The sequence below is a fragment of the Anthonomus grandis genome, chromosome 22 (assembly GCF_022605725.1).
Source record: "Anthonomus grandis grandis chromosome 22, icAntGran1.3, whole genome shotgun sequence".
Lineage (NCBI taxonomy): Eukaryota > Metazoa > Arthropoda > Insecta > Coleoptera > Curculionidae > Anthonomus > Anthonomus grandis.
Window position 1 is genome coordinate 23,707,467 of NC_065567.1, and position 26,404 is coordinate 23,733,870.

General features: G+C 29.9%; 1 protein-coding gene across 1 annotated transcript; it reads left to right on the forward strand.

The window, feature by feature from the left end:
- The first annotated feature begins 5,145 nt into the window (after positions 1-5,145).
- On the forward strand, positions 5,146-26,404 carry LOC126748720 (ceramide glucosyltransferase). Its single transcript, XM_050458111.1, has 7 exons — positions 5,146-5,486; positions 7,529-7,670; positions 9,808-10,012; positions 13,730-13,842; positions 13,896-14,164; positions 22,785-22,974; positions 25,351-26,404. Exons 1-7 carry the CDS (start codon positions 5,389-5,391, stop codon positions 25,528-25,530), a joined length of 1,197 nt encoding a protein of 398 aa, XP_050314068.1. The 5' UTR covers positions 5,146-5,388; the 3' UTR covers positions 25,531-26,404.

A 26,404-nucleotide genomic window follows, 5' to 3' on the forward strand; every position in this document is an offset into this window, starting at 1 on the left:
TAGCCTTAAGAAATATTAGGGACAACAATGGAAAACAATATGGAAACCATAATAAGATTTATTTAAAAAATCACTATAGTCCTAGAACTATCCAAACTAGGTAGGTATATAACACAAACTTATTATTTAGGTCAAATTATTCTTAATAATTAGATTCAGTAAATAATTTAATCAATAAACTTTTATTTCTAAAAAATGTTTTATAATGAATAATATGGCTTTTGATCTTACCAAATCTTTGAAATGAAGTTTCATTAGCTTATCTAAGGTTTCAAGCAGGAATTGCATTTGGGGCAATTGTAAAATTTTAAAAGGTCTTGTTTTCAAATGGGGTAACTTTTTTATTAAATTTTGATTGAGACTGGTATTATATGTCACATGTTATAATTACTCTAACAATGGTATATTAAGAGTGTATATAAAAAAACAAATTATTTACATGCAGTTTCTGGATGCTGTATACACTTAAAACAGACAATACTACTCAAGCTTGAGATATATTGTTAATTGAATGAAGCTTTACAGCTTGTTCAAGGATGCGAAATCCATGATGAGACAAGGACACTTCATTTGCTTTTCCTTAACTCAATTTGGTCCTGGAAGTACTTAACCTTAATTTCCGTTGCTTACAAATGATTTAGACCTTTGAATAGAGCTGAAGATTCTAGGATCCCTTCATAATTCAGCTGGCTTCAATAAAATCATTTTATTTATTTATCCTCCTTTAAAAAAAATGTTATTACATTAAAAGAGTGCTTACTACTGCTTACTAAGGGTGTTCTAAGCACCATAGGTGTTTTCTATAGGCCCCCGGGTCTTACTAATATAAATGATTTTATGACTGAGTTTGAAACTAACATTTGTAGATATCTTTTGTCGTGTGACAATCTTCTCTGTCTTGGCGATTTTAATATAAACGTAAATAACTTGGAATCTATCCATACGCAAAGGTTTCTTTCTCTACTTCAGGTATACAGCTTAAGTCAAATTATCAATGAGTTCACTCGGCCTGGGTTAGCTGGGAACGGCTCCCTCTTAGATTTGATTATATGCTCAAACATAAATTTTGTACAGAATAGTAGTGTTGATTCAAATTTTCAGGTATCAGATCATTTTGTCGTTTTATGTAAAGTACGTCTTATAATTTTCAAACCTCCACCCTTCCTATTAACTTACAGGGATTTTATACATGATAATTTTTACCAAGATTTATTAAATTCTCGATTAGATGACATATTTTATATGGAAGATATTAATGCTAAAGTTGATAGGTTTAATGATTGTATACTTAATCTTTTTAATATACATGTGCCATTTAAAACGGCCAGAATTACTAAAGGAAGGATTCCTTGGATCACAGATAATATCAAACATCTTATTTATCTTAGAAATGGGGCCTTGTCCAAGTACAAAAGACAAAAAACTGAATTAAATTGGGAACCCTATCGCCAACTTCGGAACCAAGTGACAGCGGCTGTTGAAATAGAGAAGAAGTGCTATCTCAATAACACCTTACAAAAGGGTGACTCCAAAAATAACTGAAAGGTACTACGTCAGCTGAACATACATTGCAAGCCTCAAAACACCATTCCTGACCACTTGGGTGACCCTGAAATCATAAATACCTTTTTTATAAATGCTGCATCTTCCAACGCGCCTAATCCAGAAACGTTGTCTTATTATCTACTAAATGTTAAGGAAGGGGTAGGAAACTTCGAGTTTCAGCTAGCAACGCTTGAAGAAGTTAAATCTACTTTATTCTCAATGAAATCTGAGGCCATTGGGACAGATAGTATAGGCTTGTCGATGCTGCTCCACTGCTGTCCATATATTCTTCCATTTCTAGTGCATCTTGTTAATTGTTGTATTGAATCTTCAACTTTTCCCGATTCTTGGAAGTCCTCATACCTTATCCCTATTCCAAAAGTCCCTTCTCCAACTGAATTATCCGACCTTAGGCCTATTAGCATTCTCCCTGTCATCTCAAAAGTTTTAGAGAGGGTATTGGAAAGCCAAATTAGAACATACGTAAACAGATTTGATATCTTGCCGGTTATTCAGTCCGGGTTTCGAAAAGACTTCAGCTGCTCTACTGCTCTTCTAAAAGTAACTGACGATATTATACAGTAAGCTGACTGTAATGAGTTAACAATCTTGACTCTACTTGATTACTCCAAGGCCTTTGATAAGTTAAATCACCTACTATTACTGGCTATACTAAAATTCTTAGGTTTTGGGGAGAGTGCTCGCTCTCTAGTTCGGCAATATTTGACCGGTCGAACTCAGATAGTGAAGCTCAATGGGAAGGAAGCAATCCTCGGCTATGGATCTCTCTTGCGGAGTACCACAAGGGTCTATTCTTGGTCCTCTATTCTTTACCCTGTATACGTCTCAATTGTGTAAGAGTCTCAAATATTCAAAAGTCCATCTATATGCCGACGATACACAGGTTTATTTCTCTTTTCCTCCTAACAAAATCTTAGAAGCTAATGATAAGGTATCTTACGACCTTAACATGCAGGCAAAGGCATCGGAAAATCATTGTTTGAGTTTAAACCCAAGTAAATGTAAGGTTCTTCTTTTTGGACACATATGAGAAATTTGTTCAGATTAAATTGAATGGTCAACTAATAAATTGTAGTAATGTGGCTAGGAATCTTGGAGTTTTATTAGATGTTAAGTTGAGGTTCACTGAGCACATTGATCAATGTATTAAAAAAGCTTTTATTAACCTTTATAGTCAGAGGCAGCTCCTTAATAAGGAACTAAAAAAAGTTTTATGTGACAGTCTTGTATTGTCCCATTTCACTTACTGTGATGTTTTGTATGGCCCCTGCCTTTTGATAAGTGATATAAAAAGAATACAGTACATTCAAAATTGTTGTGTAAGGCTAATTAATGGAATGAGAAAATTTGATAGAGGTGTGAGTAGTGAGTTACGCTTGATGAGATGGCTAAATATGAGTGAAAGGAGGTTACTACATAGTCTTGTTCTCTTTAATAAAATTGTCCTTAAAAAATGTCCTAATTACCTTTATCAGAAAATTAAGTTTATATATGACGCTCATGTTTTGGACTTAAGAAATAAGCATTTTATTACACCTCCTCTTCATAAAACTGTTTTATTTGAGAGGAGCTTTAGTTACTGTATTCATCTGCAATATAATAAAATTCCTCCTGAGTTAAAATATATTTCACCTTCTATATTTAAGCGAAAAATAAGCAGTTATATTACTGATCTCTGTTAGCCTAGAGTGTTGTTAAATATCTATTCTTTAACTTAATGTAAATTTCATAAGTCTGTGTGGTTATCAAACGTTGTAATGTTAATCGATTGTGCATATAGGCAGTTAGAACTTAATATTTTGTAACTATGCAATTATTTAAGATACATTTTGAAATTCTTTGTAATATCTAATCTCAAATTAATTTGTATGGTTAAGCTAGGAAGTAAGCTTCAACTTCGCCATTTGGAATTTACCAATTGAAAATTTTAATAAAGACATTATTATTATTATTATTATTATTATTATTATTATTATTATTATTATTATTATTATTATTATTATTATTATTATTATTATTATTATTATTATTATCACACTTAATTATTGCATAATTACATTCTGCTCATCAACATCTTATTTGTCCTTAGATGTATTTTTGGAACATGAACTGTAATATTATTTAGCAGTCTAAATTTTAATGTGATTTACAACATAATAGATGTAAAGGGCTAAATGCAAATTTCTTTTACCAGTTTCTGCATTTTAAAGCAAGTTTACATAGCATTATAGGAAATCAATTTGCTCAAAACTTAATGAGGATTTGAGAAATAATTTATCAAAAATAATATTCACCTTGTATGTACAGCCAAAATTGGTGAATATAAATAAAATTAAAGGAAACTGTACTAAAATGCTAGCTTTATACAATAATCAATAGATGGCACTAGGGTAATGGTTTAAGAGGATTTATATAATTATGCCTGATTTTTAGTTCAGAGCAAAAAAATCCTTTGCATACAAAAAACCCATTGATATTTAAACTTGCTTTATCCTCTGGGCACTCATATTGGCATATTAAAGGAATTTAATTAATTTTCCGAACAATAGAAACGAAATTATAATATGGACGCGGTCTTAAAGCTTCATTCTCACTAGGGCGAATTTCGCGGATTTTTGACAGAATGTGTCAAATCCAGATTAAAAAATATTCGCGGCGGGAAATTTTAACTTTTCTGCGATGTTTTGTGTTGTGTTGCACAGTTAATAATTGCTGTTAGCCGTTTGCAATTATAAAAAGATAATTTAGTATTCATCACGCTCATCTTTACTATAATTATTATTTAAGAAGATACTATTACGTAATTTTTTTAATTCATATGCTTCATAAAAACCAGCCACCTCCTGGAGTCTCATCCTCAGTCTGTTGTACTTGAAAATGTTGCCACAGGGAGCTAATCCTGATGATTTTCTTACAAATGTCACAATAAATCTAAAAAGCACCAGAAATTATTATTTATGGCCTTATATAATGTACTTTATGTTACTTGGGTATCACCATCTAGGTCTTCATACTCCATTAGTGATTATTGTTCCTGTACTTTGTTATTGCACAGGACTCACACATCACAAAACAAATGTTTGACAACCGTTTATCGCTTTCTACTTAAAGGTTAAAATAAACAAATCATAACATAAAAAAGATAAAACTGACATTTAATGACCACTGACAGAAGAAATTTGCTAAATAGTTGAAATCGTTTTAACTCTTTTGCGAATATCCGCTTTTTCGCGTAAAATTTCGCTGTGGTAAAATATGCGAATGTGCGAAATAAACATTGTCTGTCAAAAATCCGCGAAATTCGCCCTAGTCAGAATGAAGCCTAAGCCGTCGAGCGTTTCTGGGTCTTAGGCTTGAATTTCAGGTAGAACAGAAAGTAAAGAGTGGTTGTTGTCTCTTTTCCTCTCATTGCAAGCCGTTTCTGTTTGACAAGGACATATATATAATTTTTCTTCAGAAAGTAAGGCCTTTGATTGGTTGGGATCGTATTTCAACTGTCAAACATCTCGAACTGTCAAAAATGACACTTCGAGAAATGGAAACTCGAGCTGCAGGCATTCGACATTCGCAAAAAGTAAATCGAGCGGGTTCGGGTCGGGTGATCATCCGCCGATCCGTCAGTATCTCATAATCCGGCGTTCGGTAAAAACATTTTAAAATAAACAATCATGAGATCGTAGAATTCGCCGTATTTATTATGATTAATTTAGCCCACAAGTATTTTTTCATTACAATAGAAACGTAAGTTTGTAAATTATGAATTTTCAATTGTGATAAAAAATAGCTTAAGGAACAAATGACCAATAATTCTAAACAAATGAAATGGCGCCAATGATTTATACTTTATATGGTTTTGCAATATTTTTCTTCGTATTTTGGTGTGCTATGTGGTTGCTGCATGTATTAGCTATCCTCTATGGGTAAGTTGTTCTTTATACTTTACTAAACGTTTACTATATAACCTTAAAATTCCACTCTGGTAGGTCTTAAAAGCCCTTTTTGTTTGTTTACCCCTTAGAATTTTCCATGAAATAATTTCATTTTGCAGTAAAAACCAACTCTCAAAATGATAACATCTACTTATAAATTTAAAAAACAAAAGTAGTATATTTATTGATAAAAATACAATAAAAGCATTATGTACTTAGACCTATACTTAAAAATTTCTTTCAACTACTTTAAATAATTTAAAAAATCATAATTTATTTTATCATCAAGAATAATTATAAGATTGTTCCAGGATTTTCAAAAAGCTGAAACCATTGACTCTCCATACATTTCTTATGCTAGTTTTTATAGAAGAGATGATAATCCAGAGAAATAGAGAAAATCTCAATAATCTAATAGCAATCGAATGGAAGCTATAATTTATTTTTCAAAAAGTACCATTTTTGGGTCTAGAATTCACTTTATTAAACTTTTAATTAAAAATTGTCAGATTAATTATTATGGAAGAATAAAACTTTTATTAGTATGCAGGTAAAATAATAGATTGACCATTCCGCCTTGTCACTTCTGAGCTAATTTTAGAAACCAAAAAAATGTATTTTAAACTTGCATATAGCTTGAGGTTATTACTGAATATTTACATAAAATTTACATTCATTAGTAGTAAAAGTTCAGAAAGAAGGTGTTTGTTCCACTATTTTTTTTTTTAAAAACTCCTACTCAATACTTGTGATGGAATTTAATTCAGTACAATAGAAGCTACTAGTAAGTTAAAAATATCAGTTCTTTCAACTACTTTAAATTATTTGAAAAATTGTATAAAGATTTGTCCTATTACAGGAAATAATTATAAGATTGTGTTTATCCTAAGATCAAAACTCAACAATCTAACAGCAATGAAAACAAAGCTACATATATTTTATGTTACAAAAAGTACCATTTTCAGGTCTAGAATCGAAGGTGTTTAATAATCATATTTGTCCATAGAAACTATTACTGTTTCTATTTAATTTCACAAAGTCCAACATTTAATATAGTAATAGATAATTTGAAAGAATAAATCTTTTATATGTAATTAATGCAGACAAAATAACTGATTGACCATTCCGCCTTCTCAATTCTAAGCTAATTTTAGAAACCAAAACAAAATGTATTTCCAACATGCATATAGCTTGAGGTTGTCATTGAATATTTACATAAAATTAATATTCAGTACTAGTGGAAATTAAGAAAGAAGGTGTTTTCTCCATTAATTTTTTTTTGTGAAGTTCCTACTTAATTATGTACTTAGACTTATACTTATAAAACCTATGTATTTCTTTCAACTACTTTAAATAATTTTAAAGATTTGTTTTATCACAGTGAATAATTATAAGATTGTGTGTATTCTTCCTGAATTTTTAAAGATTGTAAACCATTTCCGGTTCATACATTTTTTTGCTAATATTTATTGGTAGGTACATGTCTTTTCAATTTTATATTTTATTATGAAACAACAATATATTTTCTTTTTTTTTAAAGTACCATTTTCCGGTCAACAATTGGAGCTGCATACTTACTGAGGTGTATAACTACTAAAAGTTTAATTAATGATTGAACAATAAAATTTGTGTGTGAGTTAATGCAGAAAAATAACTGATTGATCATTGTCACTTTTAAGCTAATTTTAGAACCCAGAAAAATTTATTTTAAACATGCATTGAGGTTGTCACTGAATATTTACATACAGTTAATATTCAGTGGTAGTAAAAATTCAAATGGGAGATGTTTTTTCCACTAATTTTTTTTGTTGCAAAATTCCTAATCAATACTAATGAAGGGATTTCATTTTTTAGACAAATAGTTGCACTCAAAAGAGAGTGATAAAAACATATCTATATAAAGCCTTTTTCAGATCAGGAAAGTTATACATACATACCAGTAAAACCTGTAAATATTGAACACCTCATAGTATTTAAAATTTCCCCTTTATTTTTCAATTCAATTTAATATGCGACATCCTCGTTTCTTTCAGCAAATTTAGGCTACACAGAAAAATCAAAGAGCTACCCCCTGATGTCCCTTATCCAGGAATTTCTATACTAAAACCCCTTATGGGAGTAGATCCTAATTTACTTTCAAACCTAGAAACATTTTTTACAATGCAGTACCCCACGGTAAGTTGTTTAAATACTCTTTATTATACATTATAATAATATAAGTCAAAAAAAAAAATACAAACCTAACTTTAAGACACTTAAAATTAAGGCATATATCAAAACATTGTTTGTTGTGAGTATTACATCTCTATTTTAAATGAAACCTAAAGGTGCAGTTAAATATTCTTCAATACTGTAGCAAGGATCTTCAATTAGAATATTTGTAATTTTTTTCTCAAAAGGTTTTTGGTCAAGTTCTCTAATTGCACTTGAAAGGTAATTAAAATGCTATAACCCAGTATCGTGGACTAGCTTGGCAAGAAAGTTTTGCTCAATTGAGCTATATAAGCCTTCTAAAGAAGTCGTGGATCCAAATTAAGATCCATCAATTTCATATCGTTCAAATTTGAAAGGTGTTTTAGGGAAAATACAACCCTTTTAATTTTATTAATGTTTAGCACAAGTTGCAGGAAAAGATTTTCTTGCTCTGGCTTTTGACTCCAGAAAATCCTTCAAAACTATGGAATTTGTTGTTGAAGATATTGTGGGTGAGGCAAAAGTGTAAGGACCTTAAAACTGATCCTTGCAAAACGCTTTCCCTTGAGTAAGTTTCACAAAATTGAACTATTTGTACTCTATCCTTTAAGTAGGATTTAATGAGGGAGATACTATGGTCAGAGAAATTATATTTTAATAGTTTTTAAAGGACAATTTTGTGGTCGACATAATCATTTTATGTAATCCTACAGGGTTGAACAATCTGAGAGACAAGATCTAAAATGCCTGTTTCTGTATTTCAATTTTTTCTGAAACTGAACCGACATGTAGGGAAGCAGCCATTGACCTTGGTGTATTTTGTGCAAAACATACATTTACATATAGGTTTCTTTAGGGGTATTATTATGGAGTTTTTTACTGTTTTGATCAGTTTTATATTTAGTCTAAACATGTCAGAGCTATTTTTGTTTGTAGTGTTAATTATATTCCTTGTCATGTTATTTCTGAAAAACGAAATGGTTAGGCAACCTAGGGCTATCAAAAACCAACGGAATACAAGTCACATTAAGAATATCATTGACAAGATTTGTAGCAACGTTTGAAAAAAGGATTAAAGTTATTTGCAGTTATATTACACTCTTTATTATGTTTTTTCTTGTATATATATTATTAATTATTTTCTACATAGTTTAGGTATGATTATGAAAGGAGTTATCGCTTGCACTAATTTTTTCTTGTTTAACTAAAAGTTTTTATGCTTCTCACTGTCACTAATATGCTTCTCTTTGTAAGTTCCTTAAGGTTTTCTTTCTCATTTCTTTATGTTATTAAACCTTCAATATAGAATTATAGAACTGAATTATATTCACCATATACTAATACCTGTTATATGTTGATACACCAGGGTTAAGATCATAGTGAAGGTCTCGCTGCAAAGCCCAATGCAAATATTTGTTATTTCAGTTTCATATCATCAAGGTTAAATTTGTTATTATGTTGTAAATAAAGACTTTGTGCAGGAAATGGGAACTATATATAAGGTGCATTTTATTATCAAGCAGGTGCTATATACGGTTGCCCTATGAATTATCTGTATGGGTATTCCCTTGACGCCTTTGTGCTTTAATAAAAGATCTGGTTCAGTCTATTTTTAATCATTAGTGTCAAGTCAATATTTTGTATAATTTAATTATACCTGGTCCGTTTTCTAATAATAACTTATATAGGTATGTTTCAATTTCTTTGTATATCGGTAATATTATATTACCTAGTTACTGTCAATTATTAAAATGGAATTTTCAATGGCCTGCTATTGATTGGATATTCTTTTCATTTATAATGTATTGAGACTTTAATAAAAGTTTAATTACTTGGAGGGTTTTACTTTCGAGTTTAGTTTTCCTTTATCTACCCCAAGCTTTACTATTTATAGAGTATATGAAAAAGGATAAGGAACTCTTCAAATGTAAAGTTATGAATTGTATCACCATTCAAATTCATTTTATTCATAAATTTTAAGAAGGAATATTTACGGAAAAATTTGATAAATGTTCTTAAAATTCCTTGGTACAAATTTTTGTATATTGCTTATAGGTAAGTCCTATTGACCCAGGGTCAGTGATAATTGAATTGATATAAAAATATATTTTTCTTTTAGTATGAAATATTATTTTGTATAGAAGATGAAAAAGATCCCTCGATAGAGCTAGTGAACAGTTTAATAGAAAAGTACCCGAAAGTAGCAACAAATGTCTTTATTGGCGGTTCAACAGTCAGTGTAAATCCCAAGATTAACAACATGCATAAAGCGTTTGAAGCTTCCAATTACGATTTTATTTTAATATCAGATAGTGGAATTCGCAGTAAGTATGTTTTTTTTAATTAGAAAAAGAGCCACAAATCTGGACTATAATTTGTTATGCACTTATTGAGCTTTACCATTGCCATTTCTAAATATTTATATAAGCCTAACCTTATGGCAAAAAACAAACATATTGCAAATAAATGGTGGATATTTATGGATATAAATTGTCACATATATTACATAAATACGTAATCTCTGCTATGTTACGTGTCACGAAATAATATGTTTCATTTGTCTGGGCTAATGGGATAAAAACAGAAGGGTGCAGTCAAACAGCACAAAAAAACGAAATTTATTTTAATATTTTTTCGGGAACAGATGGGCAAGGTGTTCTATTTATTAGTAGAAAGCCACATCTTGATACCTAATAGGCCCTTTTTAATTAACCTTGAGGATTATTAGGGAAATTTATGTTTATGGTCATGCAAAATTAATTGATTCAGGAATATATTAAGATGCTGAGAACAATCCTTATTTAAAAAAAAAAGCTTTCCATACACATTTGATGTGTTTTGGACCACTTGAGGAAATTACTTTATCTCCTTTTCATATGACCTAGATTTTTGTAGTAAGAAAAGTGGTGTAAAAATTTTACATTTTAAGAGAAATTTTATCAGACCGTCTATCTTGGTGTATAGGGGTCTTGTGGAATCAATACTCAGTTATGGAATTATAGCTTGGAGCGAACATATAAAACAAACTCAAAACCTTTACAAAGTAATCAGAAGATTTTTAATCTTCAACAGGTTTATATTGTATCACCTTGTATATTTATGTTAAGTTTTTTAATCTATTGTCCTATTAAATTAGAAATATATGTAAATAAAATAAAATAATTCAATAAGAATTTCAAAATATTTACTTTTTGAAAATATTAAAAAATGTGAGGCACTTAGTGGATAGTCTAAAAATCATTAATTTTAATTAACATAATTAAAAATAACATATCTAAGTAAATGTGATTTTTAGTGATTTTTTCGTTACAGTATTACCGTTATGTTTTACAATAAACTTAATTAAAAAAAAAGAAGCATATAGAAAATTTAACACATAGTATATAGATTTACAATATATAGATAAAAAAAGCTTATTTATACTACAAAAGACTTTGTCAGTTATACTTAAAAGTAAAAAAAATATTATAGCACATCTTCGAAATGACCCTGAAATAAGTGTTTAGTTATATTAAAGAATAAAGAAGAATATGTATAGAAAGTTTTGGAATTTTATTCCACTGGTTTTTGAGTTATGGGCATTTTGTAAAATTTTTGAATAAAAATTAACCTCTAAAAATGTTTTTTCTTAAAACTGTGTACATTTTTTGAAAAACGCTCAAACATGTATCTAGTCAAATTGTTCCAGGAGTATGTGAAAAAATTTTTAGAATTTTGTTGCCACTGGTTTTGGAGTTATAGGCATTTTGTAAATTTAAAAAAAAAATCGACACCTCAAAAAATTATTTTTTTCCTCAGAATTGTCAAATTTTTTTTTTCACTGGTTTTTGGTTTATGGGTATTTTATGAAATTTCGGAAAAATAAAATCGACCTTCAAAAAAAATTTTTTTTTATAAAACTGTACATTTAAAAAAAAAATGCTAAAATGGGCGTATCATTAAATTATCTTAGGAATACGTGTAGAAATTTTCATAATTGTATTTTAACTGGTTTTTAAGATATGGGTATTTTGTGAAATTGTTGGAAAAAAAAACTACCTTGCCAAGAATCATTTTTTCTACTACCGTGCGTAAAGTGCTCACTTTACACACTTCCCAGGGTGCCTAAAAAACTAGTGCGTAAAAAGTAATTTGACGTTTATTTAACATTTAATTTATACTTTGTCAATAAATGTTTTGACGTTTTTTTTACCGTAAAGTAATTTGATATTTTTGATGTTTTCTTCGGTAGTAGAAAAGATTTTGTATGTTACATGTGTGTAAAACTCCCCGTTTTTTTATTCATGGGAATTGTCACACTTGTCATTTTACACACTTGCTACAAAAATAACTATTTTTTGTCGATTTTTTGAAAAACGCTGGAATAGGTATCCAGTCAAATTATCCTAGGATTATGTATAAAAATTTTCAAAATATTATTTTTACTGGTTTTTGCGATATGGGCTTTTTCTAAAATTTTGAGAAAAAAATATTTTTTTTCTCAAAATTCTGTACATTTTTGAAAAACGCTGAAAGAGGTATGCAGTCTAATTATCATACGAAAAAATGTTCAGAATTTTATTGCTACTGGTTTTTCAGTTATGGGCATTTGTGTCAAATTAAAAAAAATCGATTTTTAATAAAAATTTTTTTCAAAATCTTGACAATTTTTTTTTTATACTGAAACGTGTCCAATCAAATAATCCCAGGAATACGTATAGAAATTTTCAGAATTTTATTTTTATTGGTTTTTGAGATATAGGTGAATATTCGTTAACACGTTAACCTTTCTAAAAAAAAATTGTTGATTTGTTTTAGCGTAGCTAAATTATTCCAGGAATTTGTATAGAAATTTTTAGAATTTAATTTTTAGTGGTTTTTGAGTTATTCGTAAATTTTTGAAATAGAGTATCAATTCTTTAAAAAAAAAATTTTTTTTTTCAAAACTATCTTAATTTTTCACAAAACGCTGAAATAGGTGTCTAGTCAAATTATCCTTGGGGTATGTGCAGAAATTTTCATAACTTTATTTCTACCGGTTTTTGAGATATGGGCCTTTTGTGAAATTTTGAAAAAAATCGACCCACTTTTAAAATTGATAATTGTAAATGTTTTAAAAATATTTAAAATTATCAAATTTCACAAAAATAAGTATTTATTTCTAAAACGCGGCTACTGAAGTATACGAATATGTCATATTAAATTAAAGGTATTTTAATTGTCCATTGGAATATAAAATCAAATATAGGGTCTTCCATTGTAAAAAAAATCAACTTTTCATCATTTTTAGTAAACGAAAGATTTTAATTTAATTATCAATCATATGTTCCAAAAAAAAATTTACATTTTAAGCATGCCCTCTCAAATTAGGGACACATCTAAATAAAATAAAACAATTTTAGGTATTTTTGTATTAGACAACAAGTACTAGACTTAGAAAGCATATACAGATATTAAGTTATCTAGATGATTTGATTTGATATCATGCATGCAAGCCCCAAGAGGGTCAAGACCAAGTAAATGTCAACAGTGGGAAGAATAAAGGTCATTTATTGTTACCACTTTTTAAACTGAAGAAGTTTTCTACCTTAAATTGAATTCTAAAAAAATAATATTACTATAACGCTTTGCACTGACAAAAATACTTATTTTAAAAGACACTTAGCGAGCTTTAGCCTCCGGAAAGCGCTCCCTTTGTATTTTCATAATCTATTTACCTCAAGCCTGACTTTTGTGTTTATCTCTGCCCTGACTTTGTTTAATCGATCCAGAAATTCTATTATGCCTTCGCCCGTTTGTTCTTAGCGGACCGGATCATGAAGGTTAAAGATGTCAGGTATCTCCCGCTAATCCCTTTTTAATCTCGAGGCTAAAAATCATTTTTGGCTCAGACCGGCCCTGGATTTCAATCAATCATAATTTATTTATAAGTAGTGATTTATGTTTGTTCAGATACGCTGATTTTAGAGGGATGTTCTTATGAGTCACAAAAAATGTGCCCCAGATTTGTGGCTGGAAATCTCCCTGTATGAAAATGATATTTATCAATATTTTATTGTTAGTGAGAGAAGACACGTTACAAGACATGGTAGGCCACATGACTGAAACAACCGGCATAGTCCACCAGATGCCTTTTACATGTGACCGACCCGGATTTGCAGCCACTTTAGAAAAAGTAAATCTCAAACTGATTAAATGATCCCATCTGACTTCTTAATAATGTTTCAGATTTATTTTGGCACAGCACAATCAAGAATGTACTTGTCAGCCGATTGCTTCCGAATCAATTGCCATACGGGGATGTCGACGCTTATGCGCAAGTGCGTCCTAGTGACCAAGGAGGGTGGCTTAAAGAGCTTTGGCTGTTACCTCGCCGAAGATTTTTTTATATCTAAATATTTCTTAGATATGGGCTGGAGGACGCGGATCAGTAGTCAGCCGGCTATGCAGAATTCTGGGACTTGTGATGTGCGGAGTTTTCAAGCTCGTCTTAGCAGGTAAGGCAATTATATTCAATTAGAAAGCTATCGTAGATTTTATTCAAGAGACCAAACAAAAAACAAAACAATCGGAGCATTATCAAGCCTAGACATGCAACTATACAGATCACATTAGAGACTACAAAATGGTAATTGAGTACCGAGTTCACCTTATTCAAGCTGTAATGGCTTTTGACTTCTTTCCTTATCCAAATTTTTCGGGTTACTTCCAAGGCTGTGTCAAATACAATCAAATAAAAAAATTGCTTTATTGTCTAAAGCGCTCATTATGTTCTCATTTATAAAACTGTAGAAAAAAAAAACAGTACAGTGTAGTGATTAAAGAAAATTTATCGCCAATTAGACCATATGTACTACTATAATACAATTTAGACCATATGTACAGGGTCTTTCCCCATATATTGAGCCTTCTTTACAGGGGTTGGAGAAAAGTACACAAAAATTTTTTATATAAAACTGATTTTGGAGTTTGAGTTGAAATTTTTGAATCCGATGTCAATTTTTTTTTCTATTAGAACAACCTATACAAAGTATCCTATTTGCTATGTGTGACTAAATTAGAAAAAAATTGACAATTTTGAAGCTTATTCTAAATCCTTTTAAAAAAGCGTTGCAAAATGTTTATTAGTTCGTGAATTACAGGGTGATTTATAAAAAACGCCAAATTTTATTTTAATTATTATTACTTTAGAAATTAACTTTTAATTACAAGGTTTTATAATTTTTTGTGCTCTACGAAACTTTACCTTTTTTTTTTTAAATACGGACCTGCATTTTTTATCTTATTTTGAAAACTTATTTTGAAAGCATTTTTTATTCCTTTTAAAATGATGAATCTCATTCATATGTTTCCTAATGTTTCGACCTTGTCACTTGGGTAGTGACTTTGACAAGCAGCTTTTTGCTAAATAAATCACTTTCTGTTAATGCTATCAAAAAATTCTTAGAGAGTAAAGTTGTAAATCAAGTTTTGTTGTACAAGAATGTTCTAAAAAAATAAAAAAGTGATTTTTTGAAAATTACGGTCCTATTAATTTCTGTAGTATAAGCGTTCTTATGAAAATTATGTATTTTATTTTTTAATAGCTTTTCTATAGAAAATAGCACAGTTTGCTATAAGACTTTTTTTATAACCTTTTTATGCTTAATAAAAAAAAAATCTTTTTTTTAATCGGTTGACTTTCAAAATTCAAAGATTTTCCATGCAGTTTTGGCCAAAACCCAAAATGCCAATAACTTCTCTATTATTCATTTTTATTAAAAATATGTAAAATACTTTTTAATTTGTACTTATTTATCTCAAGTGTGATTCGATCAGGGTATAATATATATATAATTCTGGTTATTATAGCATAGCAAGCAGAAAACAATTGTTTCCTCACATTCTGAACATATTCCTCAAACCCCTATCTAGTATCAATAAATACACCCCCAAAAACTTATAACTGTGTAAGAGGAGTTGTTTCTTATACTGCATTTTAACTTGACAAAGTTGTAATATCCTCTATGTAGGTTTAGGCTTGATGATGTTTCGATAGGAGCGAAACCAGTGTATAAAATTAGATATATTTATTGAGACCGTGAATCGCTTCAGGGGTTAATCTGATCTTCGGATATATTTTCTCGGTAATGAGGTCCTTGAGGAAAAGAAAAAGCAACGGTAAGAAACTGCTTAGCTAGACCTTATTACAACCGAAAAAATTATATTGACTCGAGGTATTTTTGGAACAAGGTCTTAAAGTTCTATTACCGCGTTTGAATTAGAGATAAGGATATTCACGTTATATAAAGTCATAAAGTAATAAACGGCGGAATTGACATTCCGAACGTAAAACTTAACTTTTATATATTATTATTGTCACGACGAATTACCTAAAACGTAGTAATAAAAAAAATCTGGGGAAATTCCTTCATGTTTTTTCGGGAAACTATTAATAGGTGTTAGTAATATTTCTTGCAATTATACTCAATACTTCCATTAATATCAAGCAATGTTTATTAAATTAATGGCATATATGGGTATATAGCGTATTGATGGAAAATATGAGGGCACCGTTTATTGATTTTTTCGGTGTTTTTAAATAAATTAAAGGCCAATTCTTAATAATATCAGATCAACTTAGGGTTTTCTTTTCTATATCCGGCGAATTTCTTTAAAAAATTTAATTAAATATATTGCTTTTACTTATGTTTAGAGAATGAACTTTTGAGTCAATTTAACAGAATTTCAATTTTTTAATTTTTAACTACTTAAAACAGTGAAACTTTAAAAAATTTTTTGCCTATAAATTACCTCTATTAGTCCCAACTAGGATAGATCCAATATAATTTCTTAGCCTAACCCCATTAATTTTCTCTGGTTACACCCATAATGCCATTGCATATAAATTATTGTCTAATTAATAAACGATAAACGCCGAACATCGTTGTTCGGGAGTAATTGCCCCAATTATATTTACCTATTAACGGCTTTCAATTACATTACGCTACGTTACGTGGCAACATATTTTAACGATTTTTAACAATCAAAAATTTCGCACGACGGATGCGTAATTGAGAAAGTTTGTTTAAGATTATCTAAGGAGTGTAGAAAACACGCGATTTTATTATTTTTAGACGTTCCGATAAAAAAAAAAATATATCGTCTTGGCTGAGCAATATTAAATTTCACCTAATTATGATGACTCACAAAGTCAGTTATTCGATTTTAAGGTTATCACATATGTCAGACTGGAACATCTGACTTTCTTAAATATAATTGAAAATAGAACTTGACTGATTTTGAGGTGTCAAGGTCAGTTTAGGTTAAATATAAAAGGCGGGAAAAATGTGCCACTCTGACCCAGAGTGAGAATTAATTTATTATGATGCATGCATAAAACATGCATCGGTGATGCGCAAGCAGTTTCCCAGAAACCTACTGACTGATCTCGAAAAATGCATAATTAATTGTCTTATCTCATATACAGGTTGTTATTTAAGTATGTACAATAAATTTGACCGGCGATTCTTTTGAGTAATTTTAAGACAAAAAGTTCAAATAAACGTGTGTTCGCAACGGTTTTGTTTCCAAGATACAGGGTATTAAATGTAAATGAATAAAGTTAGTTTTTCAAGAATATCTTAGATATCCTATCCAATTTTGTTTGTAATTTGGTGTTGTAATTTATACTAGTGAGGTGTTAATTAAGTTTTGTTTAATTGAATTTTTATAGTTCGGAGCGATACCTAAACCAATATTTTTGACCAGAAAAACGTACGCAACTGACTTTGCTGATTTTTTTTACCCTCTGTGGATAAATTAATCAAAAATACAGCTTTTTTTAATGTTTTTTGTATCTTGCTTAGTTTTCGAAAAAAAAAAATTAAATGCACTGAATTTTGCACCCCTAGATCACACCAAAAACATGAGAGGTTTTTTATAAATATTTTTTTAAATAATAATTATAACAACAATAAACAAGCACCTAAAGTTGAACAAATGAACCAATGCAATTAATTTTAGTGTTGATTAAAATATGTGACTGCTGTTACATGATTTTTAATAAAAAAATTACAAAAGAAACTATTTCCCATGCCTGTGGTCTAGTCTAGAGATATGTAGTTAAGAGCATTTCAATTTTTTTTCAAAAATCAAGCATGCATCCAAAAAAATGAAAATACAAATCAACATCTTATTTTAATCAACACCTTACACAATAAGTATAAAGTACACTGCTAAATTACAACAAAATTGAATAAATGATATTCAAGAAAAACCAACACTCTGTATCTCGTAAACAAAGCCGTTGCGAACACATGTTTATTTGAACTTTTTGTCTTAAAATTACTCAAAGAATCGCCTCTTAAATTTATTCCACATAGTTAATTAACACCCTGTATATAACTGAAAAACGTAGACAATACGGGAGCGCTTTTAACCGGGGTACTTTTAATTTTTAATTAGACGATAAAAATAGTTCGCTCTTATTTGTGACTTGAATAAAAGTTGCAACTTGACCTGCTTGTGCCGCTTTTTAATATTTAATAAGTCGTATATTTACACTTTCTTATTTGTTCGGTTTATCGCTATTTGGGGAATATTCGCATAGGGTTTTGTGATATCCCGCGGTGAATAGAATTTCAATATTGTCTTGTTTCATGAAATAATATATCCTTTCAGGAATTTGGAAGTTTCAAAATGAATTTCTTCTATAAGATCCCACTCAGAAACTCGACGGGGAAACACTATACGCATCCTTGAGACTACTACATAGCTTCGTCAAGTAATATATACACGAGTACATCCCTATTAAAACTTAGATTTTGTCTTGAATATTCAGGATTTCTGGGGTCACAGGAACGTGGGATGTTTCTAAGAAAGCACGTGTATACAGGGTGTCCCCGTTCAAATAGTCAAAGTTTGAGATAGGACATCGATGGCCGGAAGTGCCTCGTTTCCAAAATACGGGGTGTTGAAATTTTTCAAAAAAAAAAGTGTTTCTCCCTCTGTATTAAAAACGCTTTAAGCGATTTAAATGAATTTTTTAGGTTTTAAATGATAAGTGGTGAGGCAATTTTTTGAGGAGTTGCAAGTAATTTGACTTGTCCATAAAGGAGGCACTTCCGACCATCAAACTACTCCTTTATGGCTCTTGTATATACTCTAGTATTTTTGAAAAGGGACACCCTGTATATATTACTTTTCTTACACCTGTTAGACGCTTCTTTCTAAATTGAAACAAGACGAGGTCATAAAAAGTTTCTTTTGGGGAAAAATTGACCCGTTAAAAGCAGAATTAAGAAACTTTCAAAATGACATCACGTTCACCCCACTTCATACGAGTTTGGGACCATTAAAAGTTTAGGGATTACGTCTCTTCATAATTGCATGATGGGGAACAAAAATACAAAAATAAAAAGCGTTTACGGTAAAAATATTATTAGAAACATAAGAATTTAAAGTGGACCAAATGATTCATCTTTACTGATATAACTGACGTAATTGATAAACGTAATCAGATAAAACGATCAACTTGATAGCAGGTCATTCAGATTGTGACTAAAACCGTTTTTAAAAATAATCTAATTTAGCAAAAAAAAGGGTGGCGCAAAATATCATTAATTGTCTATTTACTCGGTCTAGATGCCATTGGGAACATGGCGGAGATAAACGGTCGGGGAATTTATCAATCAGAAACTCGAGAGAGGGCCCATCGATAAAACATCTCTTACTAAAACGTTTTCGTCTTTTGATAATCTTTTTATAAAGCCTGGACATGCTCTGGGTACATTTCCATTAGGAACGTTATGATATCAATCTGAGGGAAATTACGTTGCAGTATAATAGAAAATATTTGCTTGTTGTTATTAGGTTATCTTTCCTACGGGACCGAATGAATGTTCCAATCCAATTATTTGGAACAATATGAGATTCAATCACAATACCCTTTTCGGATCAATATTTCAGATTTATGATTAAAAAAAAAACGAAGGTTTTTGAAATTGAGGTTATCTGTGTTAGTAAATAATATGACATGGTACACATCCTGTGTAATTTTCTTGACATTTTATCTTTTTTTATTGCGCTGTTTAAATGGTCGAAAAAACCGGTAAATTAGTAGGCGTTTATTAAGTTTTGTATTATAAAGGTCACAACAAATCTTCTTTCACAAATGAATATAAACCAACAGTTTGTTAAATTTAAACAGTTTAGAGATGGGTTGTTTAACAATCAGTTAGGATTGAAAGTAATAAGTAAAAAAGATTTTGTTGGATGTTGGAGCATTAGTATATCGTTAAATTTTCTTAATTACTTTCTTTTCCACCAACTTAAAGGATTCTCTATGCATTCCAATAAAGGCTTCCGTAAATATCGCTGAATTTTAATTATAGCACGTGAATGTGAAGTATGACTGGGGTTTACGTTTGCGATTTTTTTTGTCAAAAGAATTCCATATGGGATATTGCATTGCGTTTTTTTTAAAAACTTTTAAGGCTGCAGTATTATGTTTATTATGAACTAAATGTTGCTTTATCTGTAATGAAGGTATCACTGAAACTAATGTTCTTGTAACATAAAATAATCAGTAAACGGGTTGAAGTCTATGTACTATTTTGATGTTGATAAAAATTTAATTTTCAGCTACGGTGCCCTCTTCTAAAACGTGAAGCAATGTTTGAAACTTTGGCCATAAGAGGATCTATAAGTTCCAAAGCATCCTGAACAATTAGAGCTATACAACATAGATGTTTCCATTTTAATTCCTTATCAGATAAAGCTAATAAATTTTTATTTTCCACTTCTCAATATTCTACTATTCTTTTGATATCAGTTGTTAAATTTACACTCGTGTGACTTTCTTTACACTCTAGTAATATAGACTTCTAGTACTTTAAAATTGTCATCAATAAAATGGGACCTCACTGCTATAAACTCTTCATTATTGACAGAGGTCCAACAATAAGTAGCTTTTTTAATTCTTTCTTCTTTTGGTAGGACGACTTCTTTATATTTTAGTGGAAAAAATGTGTTTGATTAAGGTTTCCTACCCGGTTTTTTTTATTTATTCCACCCTTTTAGAAGCATTTTTTAATTTTTTTTTAAATACTGCTTAATTCTTAGTTTATATAAATTATAATTGCAATGGAATATTGAAAAAAATATTCCAAAAGCATGTAATAAAATTATAAATGATGTTAAGAAAATGCCTCAAAAAAGTGTGAAATAAAATCAAAAATTATTTGACATCTGTGGAATATTAAAATAATCATTCATTAATATATTTTATTTTTATTTCATGCTTGTGGAGGTACTTTTTTTTAATATTCCAGGCATTTGAAATAATTTGTATTCTCCGCGTTATTTAAATTTCACATACTTGGAATATTAAACTGATCTTTGATTCTAAAATTTAAAACGGAAGAATATAAATTACTTCAAAAGCATGAAATAATATCAAGAATTATTTCATATTAGATAATAAATAATTTTTTTAATGTTAGGCACTTGAAATAATTTTTATTCTTCAGTTTACTCAGATTTCAAATGTCTGAATTATTAAGAAAATGCCTCCAATAGAAATATATGCAAATATTTCGTCCCATGCTATCGATAATAAATCCACAAAACCATATATTAAAATTTAGAATTACTAATTTGGAACTGATCGAAATTCCGTTACGATAAATTTAAATTGCAATTATTATTAATAATGCAGCATTAAGAAATTATATGCGTTAAAAAAATATTCCAAAAGCATGTAATAAAATCAAAAATTACTTGACGTCTGTGGAATATTAAAATAATCATCGATTAATATAAATGCTTTTTTTATTTCAATTTTTTTAATATTCCACAGATATCAAGTAATTTTTGATTTTATTACATGCTTTTGGAATATTTTTTTAACGCATATAATTTCTTAATGCTGCATTATTAATAATAATTGCAATTTAAATTTATCGTAACGGAATTTCGATCAGTTTCAAATTAGTAATTCTAAATTTTAATATATGGTTTTGTGGATTTATTATCGATAGCATGGGACGAAATATTTGCATATATTTCTATTTGTTTTAACACCAATTTTTCACAGAAATACGAAAAAATTCTTTTGTAAACAGGTGATTAACAAAACAAACGTGTATTAAAGAACCCCAATTGCGAACATCGATAATGAAATCTTCGCTTCTTACATTAAAACAGAATTGTCAGCGAAAAATAACGTAACCTCAACCGGTCGGAAATGTTAACGGTGACATCAATTGTTATCTCCATTTTAGGGCGCGACGATGAAAAGCTGTCGATAAAACACCAAAATTACATTTCTATGCCTCGAGCGGGCCGAGATAAAACTTTTAGAAGTAAAACGTCAATGAAACTAAATTGAGGATTTGAAAGTTAATGAATAATCGATAACGATCACGTTATTCGTTATTCAAACTGATGCAAATCATTCAAAAAAAATCTTGCCTCTCAACTGTACGTTTTTCGTGCGAAATGTTTGTGTAACTGATTAAACATGTCTAAGGAAAATAGCCAGTTACTCCTGTGTTCTTAAAAATAAACTGCTAATGTATATTTTTCTTAATTGACCAGTTAATTATTTTTAATTGTTTTAGATTTGAATAGCGTTCTATTCATTATTAATGATATCATTGGATATTTTAGTTATTGGACTGGACCCTCTCAAAACTCGTTTTTTTAGCAAGAGATGTCCGCTAAAAATACTCATGTGATGACCTTTATATGGAACATTTAAAGTTTCCCGGTTTTAATTGCGATTTAAATTAAATCCAGGAAGTAGCATAAACAAATTTCAGTAAAATGAAAAAGCCAGTTTAGCGAGCGTGGTGTGCATAATGGATGAAATTTCCTAAACCGTAGACAGTTTTAGATTTTGTTCTATTTAATTAAACGCTTGAGACCGTTTCGGGCATAATTTACTGAAAGTAGGTAAATTTTATAGAAGGAAACGATATTATGCTGCATGCAATTTATTATACAGAAATGTTTATTATTCCAAGCCAAGGCGAAGCGCACTTGCGGTTAATATTCTAATGGTTTTTCTAACCGATAAAATATTATGAAACCATTATAGGTATAATAAATAATTTTTTTTTCTTTGATTTCTAGATGGGCAAAACTAAGGATGGCCATGTTGCCGTTAGTGATAGTCTTCGAGCCCTTAACTGAATGCATGGTGATAGGCGCATGTGCCGCTTGGGCTACAAGTCTCCTCTTTAGGTGGGAACCAGTCGTTTTCTATTTAATTCACATACTAGTATGGTTAATGTGTGATTGGATTCTGTTATCCATTGTACAGGTGAGTACATGAAACGTAATTATAAATGCTCAATTAAATTGGGAATTTTTCCGGATGAGTCAGGGCACAATTATGTTGCTGTGGCGTAATTAGTTTTTGTGTTACAATTGTTGCCCTGTTTATTACTTACTATTCAGATATTTTTCATTTAATAATATAATTTTTCGCTCATAAATGAGAGAAACAAATAAGAAATTACACAAAACATGCCTTTGCTCGGGGAAATAATTACTTATTTTAATTTAATGCCTCAAAAACACAGCAAAGAATTTTGGAGTGACGCAAATAACCTAAATCTCGACTGTAACAAGAATTCTGATCTTTCTGATAGGTTTTTTGATTCAACGGCTATTAATAACTACTTTAGAAATTTAAGTAGCACAGCTAATACAACATCTAATGAGAAAATACAAGTTTATAAATCACATAAAATAAAATTTTACTTAAAATTGTAAAAACCATTCATTCTAATGCAATTGGTGAGGATGGTTTTTCTTTGAAAGATTTACATCTCTGTATGCCTTTTTTTAACAGAATAAAAATTGTCCGCCAAAAGCAAAGTTCTTCACATGAAAAAACTAAGTCTCCAAAATTTTGACTTTTTTTTGGAGTACGTGATTAAAACTTTACAGATTATTATAATTAGTGGTTTCCTTACTGGTACTTTGTAAATCAACTCTCTAAGTACAATAAAACAGAAATTATGCCCCAAAGCAAAGTTTTTCACATGAAAAAAGAAAAACAAAATTCCCCAAAATGTTGACTTTTTTTGGAATTTTGCAGCTTAGTGTAATTAACAGTTTCCTAAATGGTTTTTTAAAAAAATTTCCTAATCTTTAAATGAGCCCACTAAGTAGCATAGAAGAGAAGTTAGCCCCCAAAATCAAATTATTAGGGTGGAAAAAACGAAAATCCCCTAAAACTTGAACTTTTAGAACAATCGTAGAAAATGCCATATGTACACCTTTATTTGTAATCTTGAAACTGGAGAACCTTTATATTTAATAAATAATTGTAAAAATCATCTTAATATGTATAGCACTAGTTTTATAAACTTAATATAGAATGCCACAGCATAGAAACACAAATTTTCAAAAATCTTTTGTTTGAGAGGTTACACAAATTTGGAATATGATGGATATTAGACGGTTTTCGATAGGAGTATTTAAAAAATATATTCGAAATTATCTTCTTGAAAAACAGCAATGGAATGCTACATTTAATTTGAAATAAATACATACAAACCAAATCAATTCAAATCAATACATCTTTAATTAAAAAAAAATTGTAAGCAAACACATACATACATACATGTAGTTTCAATTGAACAATAAGCGTCAAATAAATCAGGTAAAACAATGATTAAAAAATTAACTTGACACTGAATTGCTTCAACACACAGTTTAAAAAATCTTAAATTGCCTATAGTTTCAATTCGATTAAAATTTGCCTAATTTTTCTTTTGTACACATTAAAACTTTACTTAAATTTTAATAAATCAGGCATCTTATTGAAAAATTTTACACAAGAGTAAGTGGGTCCTCTTTCCGTTGTTGTCAGTCTATGTATACCTTGTTGGAAAGTTGGAAGTTTTTCTCGGCTTTTAAAGATAAATAATAATCCCTCATATACATATAGACCTACTAAATTAAGTCCCAAGCCCCTAAAAATGCCCCTGCATAAATGACGTTTTCGCAAATTGAACATGGTACGTATTGCTCTTTGTTGTGCTATAAAGGCTCGATCCGCATCCACACTGTTACCACAGAAAATAATCCCATATCTGAGCATGGAATAAATGCTGGCATAGTAGACAGTTTTTAGATGTTTTAAATTTAGATATCTGGCCATATTTAAATTTGCATACATTTTTTTATAGGGCTTTGGAATCCGCTCGCCTTCATCTAAAACTTGTTCTTTACAAGTAGCTTTGTTTACATACCAAGTTTTTCCTTTGCACCCCTTGCACGTCTATCAAACCCTTATAATTTTTTTTACTGTTAAAAAAAACAAAAACTGTATTATTATAAATTTGTATTGAAAAAAGTAGTTATACTGGCCAGGTTAAGAGTTGGTGTTTTTAAAAGGGCTTTGCAATACAGGTTTACCTGTGCTAACGGTTTCGTAATCTAGGCATGGTCCTATCTATCTTAATGGCTTATTTGTTGTAAATTCTTAATTATGTTTGTTATTTTAATGATACATAACATATAGAATTTGTATTTTTAAAGAAATCGAGCAATGTATACAAACAGTATTGTCTTTTGTCTAAATTTAAAGTACTAATTGTCTCCGCACTGTAGAGGATTAAAGAAATCAACTTTTGCTCACAAACCCTGAAGCAACATTCTTAGTTTTAATATGATTTGTTTTCAGAATGGTTCGTTGCCATTTAGTAAATTCGACTTCATCGTCGGTTGGTTGTTCAGAGAATGCACAGGACCATATCTGTTCATCTTAGCGGTGTTCGACCCGTCGATTCGATGGAGGAACCGCTGCTTCAAGCTATCTTGGGGCGGGATCGCGCAGGAAGTGAAACCCCGGATCAAATGCTAAAGGGTCATCTCGTCTCAAATAATATCAGGTTTAAGCAATAAAATATGGAAGGTTCCTTTATGAAAACTATGGTATTTAGTATAACGTGATAAACTCAGACGGAAAATTATTATTGATATGCGGACCCGCTGCTGTGTGGTTGAGAGGTATTCGAGAAATAAATTAATACTTATATTCCCCTGGGCTCCAATTTTTTATATAAAATAATAGTTTTTAAGGCTCCAATACTTCCAACCCTGATTGCAAAGGGATACCATACATAATTATATATATATATATATTTGTTAATAAATTAATGTTTTTAGATGTATATATTAATGTGGTACAAATTGAACCGATTTGAACGAAATATACTTTTATTTTTTTGGTTCGTTTTGTATCTAACTTTTATGCTATTAGCAATCATAATTCTTCCAAGTCTGTGTATATTGCGTTGGTCAATTATGATTATTTTCGAAAATCCAAAAATGAATAGTGATGTTACATTACGTAAGTTACAAAGCCAAGTGATAGGTAAGTTAGAGCAGATTCTACTTTTGATACGGGCATTACCTGACGCTTATCGCAAATCAAAAAAAATCGAAATTCTGTAATTTTTGAAACGAGCATTTGTATTTTTATAAGTTACAGAATTTTCGCACTTAACGGAAGTAGGTTAATATTCGTGTCATAATTTATTTTATTTTAGTTATTTATTTATGTTTATACATACTCATTTATGTATATATACGTAATATTCGGTGATATTGTACAGATGTCATATGAGTAGTAACCTCCTCTAAATTATAAAACTATTTTTTGGGATCCTTTTCTTTACTCCAACCTTTTACGTTAGGCTGGTTAATCGAATAAATTATTGAGAATAAAAAAAAAA